The 18,873-nt window shown below is 42.9% G+C and overlaps 1 protein-coding gene across 1 annotated transcript; it reads left to right on the top strand.

The window, feature by feature from the left end:
- The first annotated feature begins 3,452 nt into the window (after positions 1–3,452).
- Positions 3,453–18,092, top strand: LOC115195777 (delta-type opioid receptor). The gene is made up of 4 exons (XM_029756012.1): positions 3,453–3,588; positions 3,831–4,132; positions 15,746–16,098; positions 16,774–18,092. Exons 2-4 carry the CDS (start codon positions 3,894–3,896, stop codon positions 17,307–17,309), a joined length of 1,128 nt encoding a protein of 375 aa, XP_029611872.1. The 5' UTR covers positions 3,453–3,588; positions 3,831–3,893; the 3' UTR covers positions 17,310–18,092.
- Positions 18,093–18,873: the final 781 nt, after the last annotated feature.

An 18,873-nucleotide genomic window follows, 5' to 3' on the forward strand; every position in this document is an offset into this window, starting at 1 on the left:
CACGTCTGTACAGGGAATAGGCTGCCATTTTGTATTACTACCTTAGAGATAGCAGTCCAGGCTTCTCTGCCAGGCTTACTTTTGGGGATATCTTTATGAAATGTCCAACGTAACAAATGAAAGTAGACTCCGCCAGGTGACACCCTCATTATTTCCATTTGTCTGATTTGCCTGACGTTGTGAGATCCGTTTGTGATGGAAGCTGTGAAATACAGTTTCCGTTCAGGTCAGGAAGATTTCACTCCTTAAATCCAGAGATGACTTGAGCCTTACATCAACAACTACCAGAAGAGCAAGACACGGGATGTGATCCACGCACAAAATGTCAAGACATCCACGTGGACAATCGATTCAGTGGGAAAATAAATCACACTGTTATTTTAAAGAAATGTATTACATTTCAAAATGGCCGTCATACGTTTCAAGCATTGCAGTTGAAAAAGCCATTTCGCTTTATTATATTTTCATGAATAACACAAGGTTGAGCCATTGATGCTATTCCTTTATGTAATACAGAGTGTTGCTGGAATGTCATACCATATTACTTCTATTTTGACAGAGACACAAACCAGTTTACACTTTCAAAAAATGATGAGAAATGCATTAGGAAATGTATTAGAACCCCACCCCAGCAGATAAAACATATTGTTCAATGCTTAACGGAGAACTTCCAGGGAAACATTTTTGCTCTTCTGTAGTGTTTGAACACAATGTCCGATGATCTTCCACAAAAATACAACTGTTCAACCAAAATAAGATATTTTTTTTGAGGAAAAAGGGGCTTGAAAATATAACCCTTTAGAGTAGAGTTTCCTAAACTCGGTCCTGCCCCCCTGGGTGCACATTTTGGTTTTTCCTCTAGCATTACACAGCCGATTCAAAGCTTGATTATTAGTTTGATTATTTGAATCAGCTGTGTAGTGCTAGCGCAAAAACCAAAACGTGCACGGGGGGCAGGACCCTGCTTTAGAGTATGACTAAAGATTGACGTGGAGAGCTATCAATCAATCAATCAATCACATATATTTATAAAGCCCTTTTTGAATCAGCAGTTGTCACAAAGTGCTTATATGGAAACCCAGCCTAAAACCCCAAAGACCCCAAAGAGCAAGCAATGCAGATGTAGAAGCACGGTGGCTGAGGGTTGAAACAGCAGGTCCAGGACAAGGGAGCACGTCCGGTGAACAGGTCAGGGAGGATATAACCCCACCCACTTTGCCAAAGCGGACGCCCTATGCTCCCGAAGGGTCCAAGAGGATTATGTCAAGTCAGAGTTTGACTGAATAATCATCAGTACTATAGCAATATAGAATAAAAGTGCACTAATCAATAGACAACTATGGAGACGATGACTCTTAAACATTGCATGACCTGTGCTTCCTGCTGTTTGTGTATCTGCTGAACTCATTTGAACTAGGGACCCATCATGCATGATATCCACTATGTGAATCACTGCGGAAGCATTTTGGCTTGTGCTAACGAGGTTTGATTGCTCATTTGTTTTCCCCTCTGATTAGCCGTAATTAGTGGTAAGAACTCATGGATCCTTGGTTTCCCTCAGGCTACCCAGGATACTACAAATCGAGACTGAGACCCAGGATTTCCAATCACATCAGTTAGAGCTTGTAAACGCATTTCCAGACATACACAGAGTAGCCACTACACTGAGTGTACCAAGGAATACCTTCCTAATATTGAGTTGCACCCCCCCCCCCCCCCTCCCTATTTACCCTCAGAACAGCCTCAATTCGTCAGAATGGATCTACAAGGTGTCGAAAGCATTCCACAGGGATGCTGGCCCATGTTGACTCCAATGCTTCCCACAGTTGTGTCAAGTTGGCTGGGTGTCCTTTGGGTGGTGGACCATTCTTGATGCACACGGCAAACTGTTGAGCGTGAAAAACCCAGCAGCGTTGAGGTTTTTGACACAAACCGGTGCGCCTGGCATCTACTACCATACTCAGTTCAAAGGCACTTACATCTTCTGTCTTGCCCATTCCCCCTCTGAATGGCACACACAATCCATGTCTCAATTGTCTCAAAGCTTAAAAATCCACCTTTAACCTGTCTAGGACTGAAGTGGATTGAGCAGGTGACATCCTAAAGGGATCCTAGCTTTCACCTGGATTTACCTGGTCAGTCTATGTCATGGAAAGAGTATGTCATGTTCTTAATGTTTTGTACACTCTATGTATTTAACTACATTACAGGATAGAGGATAGGCACTGTGTCACTATCGGTAATATGCATACTGCACAGCATATGATTATTCACAGTGCATAGTCACATAGCATACATCCAGGACATCCTCTTTGACAGAGGGTCTTTTGTGTCTCTGATAAATGATTAATGATGATGGATGATTGGTTTTGTGCTGCTCTAACATACATTTTCATGCAACCAGAGGTTAGAACAAGAGGCACAGCGGAATTATCTTATTTCTATGATCAATCTGATTATTGATGTATGTTATATCAACTGGTATTATTGCCTTGATGTTATGGCTACATGTTTTTAAATTATTTCATAAATGAAACCAATTTATTACACAGATGTTCTCCAAATAACTTGTTGAAGACCCCTGCAGAATAGAAAAGTGTTGAAGTTAATTCTAACAATTCAAGTGAGTCTGGAGTAGATTAGCATTATATATTACTCATGGTCAATAACTTCCACATATAATACTATATAGTGTAATAATAATTGATATGATGAAGATACTATTGTTGTGAATAAAATGATGTAATAAGGAAACGGATGTATGTATTTTCTTTGCACACTTCGTCTCTCACAGTTGTAGGCTATTCCATGGTTACATCGAATTATATGGTTACACGGGGACGTAGACGTTGCCTTGAGGTTCATAGAGATCCTATGTTGAGGCTCATAGAGATCCTATGTTGAGGCTCATAGAGATCCTATGTTGAGGCTCATAGAGATCCTATGCTGAGGTTCATAGAGATCCTGTGTTGAGGTTCATAGAGATCCTATGTTGAGGTTCATAGAGATCCTATGCTGAGGTTCATAGAGATCCTGTGCTGAGGCTCATAGAGATCCTATGTTGAGGCTCATAGAGATCCTATGCTGAGGTTCATAGAGATCCTATGTTGAGGTTCATAGAGATCCTATGTTGAGGTTCATAGAGATCCTGTGTTGAGGTTCATAGAGATCCTATGTTGAGGTTCATAGAGATCCTGTGTTGAGGTTCATAAAGATCTTATGTTGAGGTTAATATAGATCCTATGTTGAGGTTCATAGAGATCTTATGTTGAGGTTAATAGAGATCCTGTGTTGAGGTTCATAGAGATCCTGTGTTGAGGTTCATAGAGATCCGATGTTGAGGTTATTGTTATTTCTCTGACGTCATATTTGAGCGGGAGGGCGCGGCACTACCCGCGCTGTGCGTGTGCTCGAGTCTCCGCTGAGCCGCGGTGTTGTGCTTGTCTCTCTCATACTCCACTCTACAAAGTTTGGCGAGCCATATCCTTCTGCAATCAAACAGCAAAGATCTAACATCGTTTCGCTCTGCACAATTTCCATATTTTACAGACACAAAAAAAAGGAACAGAAGGAACTAATATCCAGAGGGTAAGTTACCAATTGCCCGGATTGGTGAAATGATGCATTATGCATTAAGCTTTAATTGTGTTATCACAGTAAAAATACGATTAAATTACTCTGTATATATAATGGAGTTGGATCGTTTTCATTCGTTTTTTGAACGGCACATAAGAAAGTTGGTTTAATATACAAACGTAAATTATGAATTATAATTTGACGCACACCAACTTTTTAATCGTTTCTCTCTCACTGGTTTCCTTCCCGCATAGCCAAAGGCATATGCTGGTAGCCCCATTATCTCTTTTTCGTTAGGTGGTCAAGCATAACCAAATATGGAAGGCACCCCGGTTGAAATTTTCAAAGAAGACAAGTGCCTCACGGCGCTCATCGAAGACTGTTATATGAATGCTACTTCGCAGTCTGGATACCCAGAAGGTCACAATCTGACTTTTGACTCTGACTGGGAAGAGGACCCCATGTCCCCAATCATCCCCATCATCACAGCTGTGTACTCCGTGGTGTTCGTGGTGGGCCTGGTGGGCAACTGCCTCGTCATGTACGTTATCATCAGGTAAGGTTTTATCGTGATCTATTTGTTCACTCACCTTGCATTGCATTGCATTGCATTGATATCAACTTTGACAATTTATAGGCTATTGCTAAAGATTTGGGTGAAATTAAGGGTATGCAAAAAATACAACAATACAGTAAGATGCCCATGCAATACACCTGACTACATTTTAGCACCAAAAAAACAAAAAGTACATATTTATGACATCTGTAACTCTTGTGAGCCACCCAGTGGCAGGTGCATGTTTAAACTTTATTGTACAAAGTGTACAAACACTATATGATTGGTTGATTATTTTGTTTCAATCATGACCTATACGGAACATATACTGTACCGTTCTATTGGAGGGAACAATACCTTTTTACTATTGGGCTTTTTTACAGTTGGAATGCTACCTTTTTGGGGCAGTGTTTAAAAGTGGTCCTCTATAATGCTTGCACCTCATTGGGTTTTATTTATGTGGTGTAGGCAAATAAATCAGAGCTGGTGTCATGTGCATTGCACCAACGCCTCACAAAGTGCTCCAGACATTACCGCAAATCAGATTGATCGCACATTACCTGTCTTCCATAGGGCCATTCCGTCACCTCCCCAAGTTAATTCAATTCTATTGGTTAGCTAATTGTGATACTCTCAGCTCTCCATTTTTTGTAGCCAGCTCAGTTCAGAATTTGTATATTTTTTATCTGGTTGACTTATTTTTTATCTTCACATTTTCTTCTTAATATAATTTTCCTAAGTTATACATTTAGTAATTTATTTTACCCAGAAGTCAAGTTCTAGTGAAAATTTCAGTCCATGAGAGATTATACATTTATCAATCAGGAAATGGAATGCACTTGCAAAGGGGATCAAAATATGCCTTATTTCACATGATTTATTAGCATATAACCATATGGGCATAATGGAATTCCTCTACTGTACTTCTGAACTGAAGTGGCAACATGTCTCTGTTGTTATGGTTAAATTACCACCACAGAGCTGTGATTGATTTTAGGGAAGATTGTTTTTTCAGTCCTGTTGTTATGGAGTTATTTCACCTGTGACAGAAGTCATTGGAAGATGGAGGCCTCATCACCCCTGCGATGGCTGGAACTTTCTCATGTGCTCCTAAGGACTAGGACTTGACTATGGTTATGTCCCAAATGGCACCCTATTCCCTATATTGTGCACAATTTGACCAGAGCCATATGTGTAACATACAATATGTTTTGTGCAAATTGCAACAAAATGAGAGACAAGCTTTTTATGGGAGGGTTAAACGATATGCAAATATACAGTACCAGTCAAACGTTTGGACACACCTACTCATTCAAGGGTTTTTCTTTATTTTTACTATATTCTACATTGTAGAAATAATAGTGAAGACATCAAAACTATGAAATAACACATATAGAATCATGTAGTAACCAAAAAACTGTTAAACAAATCAAAATATATTTTACATTATAGATTCTTCAAAGTAGCCACCCTTTGCCTTGATGACAGCTTTGCACACTCTTGGCATTCTCTCAACCAGCTTCACTTGGAATACTTTTCCAAAAGTCTTGAAGGAGTTCCCACATATGCTGAGCACTTGTTGGCTGCTTTTCCTTCACTCTACGGTCCAACTCATCCCAAAACATCTCAATTGGTTTGAGGTCGGTTGATTGTGGAGGCCGGGTGATTTGATGCAGCACTCCATCACTCTCCTTGAGGTGTGTTGGGTCATTGTCCTGTTGAAAACATTGTCCTGTTGAAAAACAAATGATAGTCCCACTAAGCGCAAACCAGATGGGATTGTGTATCTCTGCAGAATGCTGTGGTAGCCTTTCTGGTTAAGTGTGCCTTGAATTCTAAATAAATCACAGATAGTGTCACCAGCAAAGCACCCCCACACCATCACACCTCCTCCATGCTTCACGGTGGGAACCACACATGCGGAGATCATCCGACACGGTTGGAACCAAAATTCTCAAATTTAGACTCATCAGAACAAAGGACAGATTTCCACTGGTCTAATGTCCATTGCTTGTGTTTCTTGGTCCAATCAAGTCTCTTCTTATTATTGGTGTCCTTTAGTAGTGGTTTCTTTGCAGCAATTTGACCATGAAGGCCTGATGCGCGCAGTCTCCTCTGAACAGTTGATGTTGAGATGTGTCTGTTACTTGAACTCTGTGAAGCATTTATTTGGGCTGCAATTTCTGAGGCTAGTAACTCTAATGAACTTGCCCTCTGCAGCAGAGGTAACTCTGGGTCTTCCTTTCCTGTGGCGGTCCTCATGAGAGCCAGTTTCATCATAGTGCTTGATGATTTTTGCGACTGACTTCCTCATGAAGGTGGTTGAGAGAATGCCAAGAGTGTGCAACAAGGCAAAGGGTGGCTACTTTGAAGAATCTATAATCTAAAATATATTTTGATTTTTCCAAAAGGACAACCATCTCTGCAGCATTCCACCAATCAGGCCTTTATGGTAGAGTGGCCAGACGGAAGCCACTTCTCAGTAAAAGGCACATCAGCCCTCTTGGAGTTTGCCAAAAGGCAACCTAAAGATTTTCAGACCATGAGAAACAAGATTCTCTGGTCTGATGAAACCAAGATTGAACTCTTTGGCCCGAATGCCAAGCGTAATGTCTGGGGGAAACCTGGCACCATGCCTAGAAGCATGGTGGTGGCAGCATCATGCTGTGGGGATTTTTTCAGCGGCAGGGACTGGGAGACTAGACAGGATCGAGGCAAAGATGAATGGAGCAAAGTACAGAGAGATCTTTGATGAAAACCTGCTCCAGAGCGCTCAGGACCTCCGACTGGGGCGAAGATTCACCTTCCAACAGGACAACGACCCTAAACACACAGCAAAGACAATGCAGGAGTGGCTTCGGGACAAGTCTCTGAATGTCTTTGAGTGGCCCAACCAGAGCCTGGACTTGAACGAGATCGAACATCTCTGGAGAGACCTGAAAATAGCAACGCTCCCCATCTAACCTGACAGAGCTTGAGAGCATCTGCAGAGAATAATGGGAGAAACTCCCCAAATACAGGTGTGCCAAGTTTGTAGTCATACCCAAGAAGACTCTATGCTGTAATCGCTGCCAAAGTACAGAGTAAAGTACTGAGTAAAGGGTCTGAATACTTATGTAAATGTAATATTTCAGTTTTTTTGTTTTAATACGTTTGCAAAAATGTCTAAAAACCTGTTTTGGCTTTGTCATTATGGGGTATCGTGTGTAGATTGATGAGGGGAAAAAAACTATTTAAAACATTTTAGAATAAGGCTGTAACGTAACAAATTGTGGAAAAAGTCAAGGGGTCTGAATACTTTCCGAAGGCACTATATATGTTAGCCTATATTCTTCATTATAAACTGGGTGGTTCGAGCCCTGATTGCTGATTGGCTGACAGCCATGGTATATCAGACCATATACCACTGTTATGACAAAACATTTATTTTTACTGCTCTAATTACGTTGGCAACCAGTTTATAATAGCAATAAGGCACCTCGGGGTTTGTGGTATATGGCCTACAGTGAGGGAAAAAAGTTTTTCATCCCCTGCTGATTTTGTACGTTTGCCCACTGACAAAGAAATGATCAGTCTATAATTTTAATGGTAGGTTTATTTGAACAGTGAGAGACAGAATAACAACAAAAAATCCAGAAAAGCGCATGTCAAAAATGTTCTAAATTGATTTGCATTTTAATGAGGGAAATAAGTATTTGACCCCCTCTCAATCAGAAAGATTTCTGGCTCCCAGGTGTCTTTTATACAGGTAACGAGCTGAGATTAGGAGCACACTCTTAAAAGGAGTGCTCCTAATCTCAGCTTGTTACCTGTATAAAAGACACCTGTCCACAGAAGCAATCAATCAATCAGATTCCAAACTCTCCACCATGGCCAAGACCAAAGAGCTCTCCAAGGATGTCAGGGACAAGATTGTAGACCTACACAAGGCTGGATGGGGCTACAAGACCATCGCCAAGCAGCTTGGTGAGAAGGTGACAACAGTTGGTGCGATTATTCGCAAATGGAAGAAACACAAAAGAACTGTCAATCTCCCTCGGCCTGGGGCTCCATGCAAGATCTCACCTCGTGGAGTTGCAATGATCATGAGAACAGTGAGGAAATAGCCCAGAACTACACAGGAGGATCTTGTCAATGATCTCAAGGCAGCTGGGACCATAGTCACCAAGAAAACAATTGGTAACACACTACGCCGTGAAGGAATGCAATCCTGCAGCGCCCGCAAGGTCCCCCTGCTCAAGAAAGCACATATACATGCCCACATGAAGTTTGCCAATGAATATCTGAATGATTGATTCAGAGGACAACCGGGTGAAAGAGTTGTGGTCACATGAGACAAAAATGGAGCTCTTTGGCATCAACTCAACTCGCCGTGTTTGGAGGAGGAGGGATGCTGCCTATGACCCCAAGAACACCATCCCCACCGTCAAACATGGAGGTGGAAACATTATGCTTTGAGGGTGTTTTTCTGCTAAGGGGACAGGACAACTTCACCCCATCAAAGGGACGGCCATGTACCGTCAAATCTTGGGTGAGAACCTCCTTCCCTCAGCCAGGGCATTGAAAATGGGTCGTGGATGGGTATTCTAGCATGACAATGACCCAAAACACACGGCCAAGGCAACAAAGGAGTGGCTCAAGAAGAAGCACATTAAGGTCCTGGAGTGGCCTAGCCAGTCTCCAGACCTTAATCCCATAGAAAATCTGTGGAGGGAGCTGAAGGTTCGAGTTGCCAAACGTCAGCCTCGAAACCTTAATGACTTGGAGAAGATCTGCAAAGAGGAGTGCGACAAAATCCCTCCTGAGATATGTGCAAACCTGGTGGCCAACTACAAGAAACGTCTGACCTCTGTGATTGCCAACAAGGGTTTTGCCACCAAGTACTAAGTCATGTTTTGCTGAGGGGTCAAATACTTATTTCCCTCATTAAAATGCAAATCAATTTAGAACATTTTTGACATGCGTTTTTATGGATTTTTTGTTGTTATTCTGTCTCTCACTGTTCAAATAAACCTACCATTAAAATTATAGACTGATCATTTCTTTGTCAGTGGGCAAACGTACAAAATCAGCAGGGGATCAAATACTTTTTTCGCTCACTGTATATACGACGGCTAAGGGCTGTATCCAGGTACTCCGTGTTGCGTCGTGCATAAGAACAGTCCTTTGCCGTGGTACATTGGCCATTTACCACACCTCCTTGTGCCTTATTACTTAAATAATTAATGGCCGTCTTGCCTAATCTGTCCTGCCTACTTCTTACTTAAACTGTGTACTAATCGTACTACATGCTCTTTAGAACATACTGTTTCTACAAAAAATGATGCATTAAGCAACAAATATCAGCATACTTGGCTCATCCTACTGAGAATGCATCATGTAATGCGCAATTACGTTGATTCCCACCATTCGTTCATTTTGGTATAGCATGTCCCAGCAGCTGATTATCAGTTGTTGTCAAACACACGTGGGTCTCGAAAGACAATTCTCTTCCTCAATAGTGTGCAGCGAATTGATGAAAAGCCGAGATGAATATGACATCCTGGCATTTGAAGCATTCTACTTTGTGTATTATTTCGCATACCCAAAATGCCTACTATTTTGAACGCAAGTAGTCGGATACAGCTAGTGACTATATATAATTTATTTAAACGTCCCAAAATGTATGTACCAACCCCAGATTGCCACTTTAAAGTATATATCTGTTTAAGTAGATTACTTACATGATTACATGATTGGGACACAATTTAAAGCACCCCTCCCCCGTGGATGTTGCCGCTACTATTTTAACATAATTTCCTGTCCAAGAGAGGAAATGCACCACAGGAGGTTGGTGGCACCTTAATTAGGGAGGATGGGCTCGTGGTAATGGCTGGAGCGGAGTCAGTAGAATGGTATTTGCTCCATTCCAGGCATTATTATGAGCCGTCCCCTCAGCAGCCTCCAGTGAAATGTATGTTTAGGTTCCACCGCCGAAGAATGATGAAGGTTACTTATACATATTCACGAATTGGGTGTGGGAATTTCCTCACGGAGTTGATAAACATCAACAAATAGGGTACTTACAGCTGTCAGTGTAACTAGCTAGCATACTAACCTAATCTAGCTAGCTAATCGTCTCTTGTTTTTTAACCTTTTTTTTTACTACACCATATTCAAATGATTAGCCAGATGGCTCTATGGCTGGAACTGGAGCTGGATTTATCATAAGCATTGATATAGGGAAAGCTTTACCACAGATGGAAACCACTGGCCTATCTTTGACTTCGCCATCTATTGTTATCTCCAAAGTTTTGGCATCTTCCATAAATTGAGGCCGTGAATCCACCATAGAAATCGTTTGAAAGAATAAGATGAAGCTCATGGTTTTCACAGGGGAAGTGAAATGATAGGCTACAATGACTTTGCTCATGATCGTAAATCACCAGTGGTGGAAAAAGGGCTCAATTATCATACTTGAGTAAAAGTAAAGATACTTTAATAGAAAATGACAAAAGTGAAAGTCACCCAGTAAAATACTGCTTGAGTAAAAGTTGAAAAGTATTTGGTTTTAAATATACTTAAGTATCAAAATGGAATTGCTAAAATGTATTTAAGTATCAAAAGTAAAAGTATAAATCATTTCAACTTCCTTATTAAGCAAACCAGACAGCACAATTTGTAAAAAAAATAAATAAATATTGGACGGATAGCCAAGGGCACACTCCAACACTCAGACATAATTTACAAACAAAGCATTTGTGATTAGTGAGTCTGCCAGATCAGAGGCAGTAGGGATGACCAGGGATGTTCTCTTGATAAGTGTGTGAATTGGACCATTTTCCTGTCAAAATGTAACGAGTACTTTTGGGTGTCAGGGAAAATGTATGGAGTAAAAAGTACATTTATTTTATTTCCCCCCCCAAAATAGTGGAGGTGCAAAAACATACGTTTGCTCCCCCTATTTTTATTTGCTCCATGGCTCAGGCGGCTAAGTGGACACAAGGGTGTTTGGCTCATCTCAGTCGCGAAGAGGAATAACTTTGCAACGTTTTCTGATTAAAAAAACAATGCCATGCTGGTGGGTGGTAACATTCAAATTAACTCAGCCCTGATACTAACGTAGGCTGAAAATAATGTGTATATCATATGAAAAGACACCGCATTCACATAGATTTGCACGAAGAGGGTAGTTCAGATTTGTCACTTCAAGCCCAAATTTACACTATATATGCACAAGTACGTGGACACCCCTTCAAATTAGTGGATTTGGCCATTTCATCCACACCTGTTGCTGACAGGTGTATAAAATCGAGCACACCGCCATGCAATCTCCATAGACAAACATTGGCAGTAGAATGGCCTTACTGAAGAGCACTGTGACTTTCAACATGGTACGATCATAGGATGCCACCTTTTCAACATGCCAGTTTGTCAAATTTCTAAACTGCTAGAGAAACCCTAGTCAACAGTAAGTGTTGTTATTGTGAAGTGGAAATGTCTACTGTATGAGCAACAACGGCTCAGCAGTGAAGTGGTAGGCCACACAAGCTCACAGAACGGGACCGTTGAGTGCTTTAGAGTGTAGCGCGTAAAACTCGTCTGTCTTCAGTCGCAACACTCATTACTGAGTTCCAAACTGCCTCTCAAAGTAACGTCAGCACAAGAACTGTTCGTCGGGAGCTTTATGAAATGGGTTTCCATGATCAAGCAGCCACACACAAGCCTAAGATCACCATGTGCAATGCCAAGCGTCTGCTGGAGTGGTGTAAAGCTCGTCACCATTGGACTCTGGAGCAGTGGAAACACTTTCTCTGGGGTGATGAATCACGCTTCATCTTCTGGCAAGTCCGATGGACAAATCTGGGTTTGCGGATGCCAGGAGAAAGCTACCTGCCCCACTGCATAGTGCCAACTGTACAGTTTGGTGGAGGAAGAATAATAGTCTGGGGCTGTTTTTCATGGTTCAGGCTAGGCCCCTTAGTTCCAATGAAGGGAAATCTTAATGCAACAGCATACAATGACAGTCTGTTCGATTCTGTGCTTCCAACTCTATGGCAACAGTTTGGGGAAGGCTGTTTCCTGTTTCAGCATGACAATGCTCCCGTGCACAAAGCGATGTCCATACAGAAATGGTTTGTCAAGATCGGTGTGGAAAAACTTGACTGGCCTGCAAAGAGCCCTGACATCAACCCCATCGAACACCTTTGGGTTGAATTGGAACGCCAACTGCGAACCAGGCCTATTCGCCCAACATCAGCGCCTGACCTCACTAATGCTCGTGGCTGAATGGAAGCAAGTCCCCGCAGAAATGTTCCAACATCTAGTGGAAAGCCTTCCCAGAAGAGTGGAGGCTGTTATAGCAGCAAAGGGGGGGACCAACTCCATATTAATGCCCATGATTTTGGAATGAGATGTTCGACGAGCAGGTGTCCACATACTTTTGGTCATGTAGTGTATTATACTTTGACTAAAACAATGACTTATTGACTTAAATGGTTGTGCAACATCATGGGTAAGCTCTGGCCATCATCTTTCAGCTCGAAAAAGTGGATTTCAACTGGTGTGGGCGTTTAAAAGTATGACAGCTGCTAAGCTAGCCCTGCCAAGGTTTTTTTTCTCCAAATCAAAATATCAGAAAGAAATGACTTTACACAGTACATGACTGTTGTCATTTTCTCCCCTAGTTACATATATAGTTGTTTACAGATACAAAATACCTTGCATGAGAATTTAATTACTTTTAATCTGCCTCATGTTGTTGGGACTATCAATAGAATCACCAGCTTAGATGATAACAATTTAACAGATGGAAGAGTTTTCTCATTGGGTTTCATCAAGTTCTTTAATTAACTGTCAATAACAATCTTACATCACCTGAGTTCAAATACTATTTGAAATCTTTCAAATACTTTTGGACCCCCAACCATTATTTGAATTGTATTTAAACTATTCCATGACCAGCACACCTGATTAAACTATTCAACTAATCATCAAGCCCTTGAATCAGGTGTGCTAGTTCAGGTCTACAACAAAATTGTGAAACGTTCCAAGTATGGATAACACATAGACTTAGATAGACATCGCATCATTGAATTCATTGGCTGATCCCTGTTGATGACCCGGATGGAATCATGTGATCCTTCCTAACCCATAGGAAGTCCACCTAGTTGACAACTTAAAAATGGTGAAAGTCCTTAAATGCTAAAATGGTCTTTTGGGCACTAGAGTCCTCTATCTATCTCTATGTGGTAACTGCCTACGTGAAATGTGTATGGAAGTGGGCATGGTGAAATAAGTGGGTGGATCATCGGCGATGGGCGTAACATCAGTGCTATGTGATTGGTTAGACGGTTTTGATTGAGAGGTGTTGTTTTTAAATTCTTAAAATGTTTTCATTGGTCAGTTCCTGTGTGGTGATGGCATCCTATACTGACGGTATGAGGTCAATATCCTTCCAGGTTACCCGGGCCAGGTCGATTAGAAAGGCCTGCTCGCTGAAGTCTTTTAGGGATCATTTGACAGTGATGAGGGGTGGTCGTTTGACCGTGGGCCCATTACGCACGCAGGCAATGAGGCAGTGATCGCTGAGATCCTGGTTGAAGACAGCAGAGGTGTATTTAGAGGGCAAGTTGGTCAGGATGATATCTAAGAGGGTGCCCATGGTTACGGATTTAGGGTTGTACCTGATAGGTTCCTTGATAATTTGTGTGAGATTGAGGGCATCTAGCTTAGATTGTAGAATGGCCGGGGTGTTAAGCATATCCCAGTTTAGGTCACCTAACGGTACAAACTCTGAAGATAGATGGGGGGCAATCAATTCACTCATCGTGCCCAGGGCACAGCTGGGGCTGAAGGAGGTCTATAACAAGCGGCAACGGTGAGAGACTTGTTTCTGGAAAGGTGGATTTTTAAAAGAAGAATCTCGAACTGTTTGGGCACAGACCTGGATAGCATGACAGAACTCTGCAGGCTAACTCCGCCCCCTTTGGCAGTTCTATCTTGTCAGAAAATTTTATTGTTAGGGATGGAAATTTCATGATTTTTGGTGGCCTTCCCAACCCATGATTCAGACACGGCTGGGACATCCGGGTTGGCGGAATGTGCTAAAGCAGTGAATAAAACAAACTTAGGGAGGAGGCTTCTAATGTTAACATGCATGAAACCAATGCTTTTACAGTTACAGAAGTCAACAAATGATAGCGCCTGGGGAATGGGACTGATGCTGGGGGCTACAGGGCCTGGGTTAACCTCTACATCTCCAGAGGAACAGAGGAAGAGTAGGATAAGGGTACGGCTAAAGGCTAAAAGAACTGGTTGTCTAGTGCGTTCGGAACAGAGAGTAAAGGGGGCAGGTTTCTGGGCACAGAAGAATAGATTCAAGGCATAATGTACAGACAAGGGTATGGTAGGATATGAGCACAGTGGAGGTAAGCCTAGGCATTGAGTGATGATGAGAGAGGTTTTGTCTCTAGAGGTACCATTTAAGCCAGGTGCAGTCACCGCATGTGTGGGGGGTGGAACAACAGGGCTAGCTAAGGCATATTGGGCAGGGCTGGACGAGCTCTACAGTGAAATAAGACAATAATTACTAACCAAAACAGCAATAGACAAGGCATATTGACATTAGGGAGAAGCCATGTGTAGCCGAGTAATCATAGGGTCCAGTGAGTAGATAGGCGACCTGGAGGCATGGAGATTCAGACAGCTAGCAGGCCGGGGCTAGCAGCAGGCTAGCAGATGGGCCTCAGGGGGACGTCGCAACAGGGAGCCTGTTGAGTCCCCCTCGTTCGGTTACGTCGGCAGACCAGTCGTGATGGAGGTCCAGGCCAAGAGTTATTATCTGATGGATTTATTCGGCTAGCCGGGAGATGGGCCAAGCTCGAAGCTAACAACAGGCTAACTGGTGCTTGCTTACTTGCACATCATCGTCTGCACATCTATCACTCCAGTGTTAATGCTAAATTGTAATTATTTCGCCTCTATGGCCTATTTAATGCCTTACCTCCCTAATCTTCTACATTTGCAAACACTGTACATAGATCTTTCTATTGTGTTATTGACTGTATGTTTGCACTGCTTTGCTTTATCTTGGCCAGGTCGCAGTTGTAAATGAGAACTTGTTCTCAACTGGCCTACCTGGTTAAATAAAGGTGAAATAAAAAATACAAATAAAAAAGAAGGTTAGGAGAATTCAAGTAGGAAATTAGGAGAAATAGCGTAGCAGGTTAGGAGAATAAGGTTAAGGTTAGGAAAGGGGTTAGGGTTAGGCTTAGCTAAAATGCTCTCGCTCACAGAAACAGTCTTGAGTGGCAACAAATCTGCCCAATTAGCTGTTCGCTTTCCATACACTCACTTGTGTTGATACGCCCGTCTATGTTGACACACCCATGTTCCCGCAGCCATGTTGAGTTGCAGTTACCCATGACTTAAACGTCTGGGGGTCCCCGAGGAGAGGTTTGAAAAAGGCTGCTCTAATCTGCCAGATGGATGGAGTTTGCACTGGAGTTCCACTGTGCCAGACAAGCTGAATCAAGCCCAGATAGAGTATTTAAGATGATTTCAATTTGTATTTAAACTCAGATGTGGACCTAACACATTCTACCCTCCATTCTTGACTCTGTTTTGAAACAGGTATACAAAGATGAAGACAGCCACCAACATTTACATCTTCAACCTGGCTCTGGCCGACGCCCTGGTCACCACGACGATGCCTTTCCAGAGCACTGACTACCTGTTGAACTCGTGGCCGTTTGGCGAGGTGGTGTGTAAGGTGTTCATCTCCATCGACTACTACAACATGTTTACCAGCATCTTCACCCTGACCATGATGAGTGTGGACCGCTATGTGGCCGTGTGCCACCCAGTCAAGGCCCTGGACTTCCGGACGCCGATCAAAGCCAAGATCATCAACATATGTATCTGGATGCTGTCCTCTGCAGCAGGGGTACCAGCACTGCTACTGGGTGGCACCCAGTCCAACAATGGTGAGAGCGCTGGTATGCATACATGCAGGCACACACTAAATCATAAAAGCACGCACACACACACACACACACACACACACACACACACTCATGAAGCACGCACACAAACATGAATGCATGAATATGCACGTACGCAGGCAAACACACACACACATATACACACACACACACACACAGTTCTTATGGGTGAAATTGTCCCAAGAGAACATAATGAACATGCCTTACACTGTGCACAGATTGAGTTGGTTCATTTTGTTTTTACTCTCAGATTCCTTAGGTGGAGTGAATCAAAGTGCAGAAGTGCCCGTCTAATCCTAGAACATAAAGGTCTTAATACAGACCATCTCTCCTCTACTTTGTAGAGGGGAAATGCATTACGTCTAAGCCATCTGTTGGTAATGAGCTTGCCGTTATCATTACACCACATATTGTTTCTGAATACAGATGGAGCTGTGGATAAGTGCAAAAAAAAATCAAATCTGCGCTATTAGTAAGATGTTCCCTTTTTGAGTGCGTATTAGCCGTTCCATAACAGTGTCGCCGAGTGAGAGATGAACCAGACGCAGCGTGAAATGTTATGTGTTCTCAGAACACTTTGCTTGAGCGTAGGTGCATTTCATCAGTGCTTTTTCTTTCTCGACCTCCCCTCCCCTCCCCTCCCTCCACTCCCTCTAGGAACCACGGAGTGTGCCTTGCAGTTCCCGGAACCGTACGTGTACTGGGACACCTTGATGAAGGTCTGTGTGTTTGTGTTTGCCTTCGTGGTGCCCGTGCTCATCATCACCGTGTGTTACACCCTCATGGTGCTGCGACTCAAGAGCGTGCGTCTCCTCTCGGGCTCCCGGGAAAAGGACCGGCAGCTGCGGCGCATCACCCGCCTGGTCATGGTGGTGGTCATGGTGTTCGTAGTGTGCTGGACGCCCATCCACATCTTCATCCTGGTCAAGGCGCTGGTGAGCGTGCCCGAGACCACCGCCGTCATGGCCGCCTACTTCTTCTGCGTGGCGCTGGGCTACACCAACAGCAGCCTCAACCCCGTCCTCTATGCCTTCCTGGATGAGAACTTCAAGAGGTGCTTCAAGGACTTCTGCCTGCCGAAAAAGCTGAAGGGGGACAATGCCTCAGGGAAGACCAATAGGAGCACCGTGAGGGGAGGAAGGGAGGCCCCACTTCCACTGGAGAACCCAGACGGGACTAGAAAGCCGGCATGACTAGCCATGGAGATGTCTTCCATTTCCCGCGTTGGAAAGGAAGACTCCAATGATCTGGGCCTAACCCAGGTGACATCAGGAATGTAAGCACACACAACAGTGCTAATTTAGATGACTGGTGTTCGTTCCATTTGTTTTACTATTAGGCCCAAATCATTGGTCCGTTTCCTCACACTTAGAAAAGGATATATCAATATTCTTTGATGTCAAATTTATTTGCACACATCAAGAGGGAAATAAAACATTTCACATGCCAACTATATGACACACTTCAAATGATAAGAACCTATATTATCTCAGTTTTACTGTGTTCCTTCATAGTTACTTGTTATGCTGACTCTGCATCTGCACAGTTCTAAATGGATTGCAAGATGCAACATCCTCCTTCTAGCCTTTGCCATTCAATTAAATAGTTATCCTTGCCAAAACATCAATAATGATTGGGGAAGCACTTTAAAGGAGCAACCGGTGATTGGCACATCCATCGATTTTGCCATATCTGTCTCTACCAACCAATGTGTATGTGGTGCAGAGATCTATTACCTCCTTTGGGAGTGGGGTACCCTTATGGGTGGCAGGTAGAACAAGGCAGTTAACCCACTGTTCCAAGGCCGTCATTGAAAATAAGAATTTGTTCTTAACTGACTTGCCTAGTTAAATAAAGGTAAAACATTTTTTTTTAAATGGCATGATAACACAAAAACCTTCAGTATTTTTCAAGTCAAAACAAATTTGATTTGTCACATGCGCCAAATACAACAGGTGTAGACCTTACAGTGAAATGCTTATTTACAAGCCCTTAACCAACAGTGCAGTTTTAAGAAAATACCCCCCCCCCAAAAAGTAAGAGATAAGAATAACAAATATTTAAAGAGCAGCAGTAAATAACAATAGTGGCGCTATATACAGGGGGTACCAGTACAGAGTCAATGTGCGGGGGCACCGGTGTCGAGGTAATATGTACATGAAGGTAGAGTTATTAAAGTGCCTATGCATAGATAATAACAGAGAGTAGCAGCAGTGTGTGTGTGTGTGGGGGGGGGGGGGGGGGGGGGCAATGCAAATAGTCTGGGTAGCCATTTGATTAGCTGGTCAGGAGTCTTATGGCTTGGGGGTAGAAGCTGTTTAGAAGCCTCTTGGACCTAGACTTGGCGCTTCGGTACCGCTTGCCGTGCGGTAGCAGAGAGAACGGTCTATGACTAGGGTGGCTGGAGTCTTTGACAATTTTTAGAGCCTTCCTCTTACACCGCCTGGTATAGATGACCTATCTATATATCTTTTTGGGGCTAGGGAAAGGTTGTATTCTATGGAGATGAAACACAGGCCTCTGCATGGTGGTCTGCAGGATAGTAGCTACTAAAGAGCTGCTGGAAATGAGTCAGTCAGAATATCCTTTATACATGTTGATGAAATCCTCAGGGACATAGAAAGTACTGGGTGTTAGACATTTTGCCTTGTAATATACTCACCGGCCAGTTTATTAGGTACACCACCACGTTCATAGAAATGGATCGCTCCTACAGACAGTGAGCCGCGTGGCCATGGCTTGCTATATAAAGCAGGC

Source organism: Salmo trutta, chromosome 6 (assembly GCF_901001165.1).
Source record: "Salmo trutta chromosome 6, fSalTru1.1, whole genome shotgun sequence".
Lineage (NCBI taxonomy): Eukaryota > Metazoa > Chordata > Actinopteri > Salmoniformes > Salmonidae > Salmo > Salmo trutta.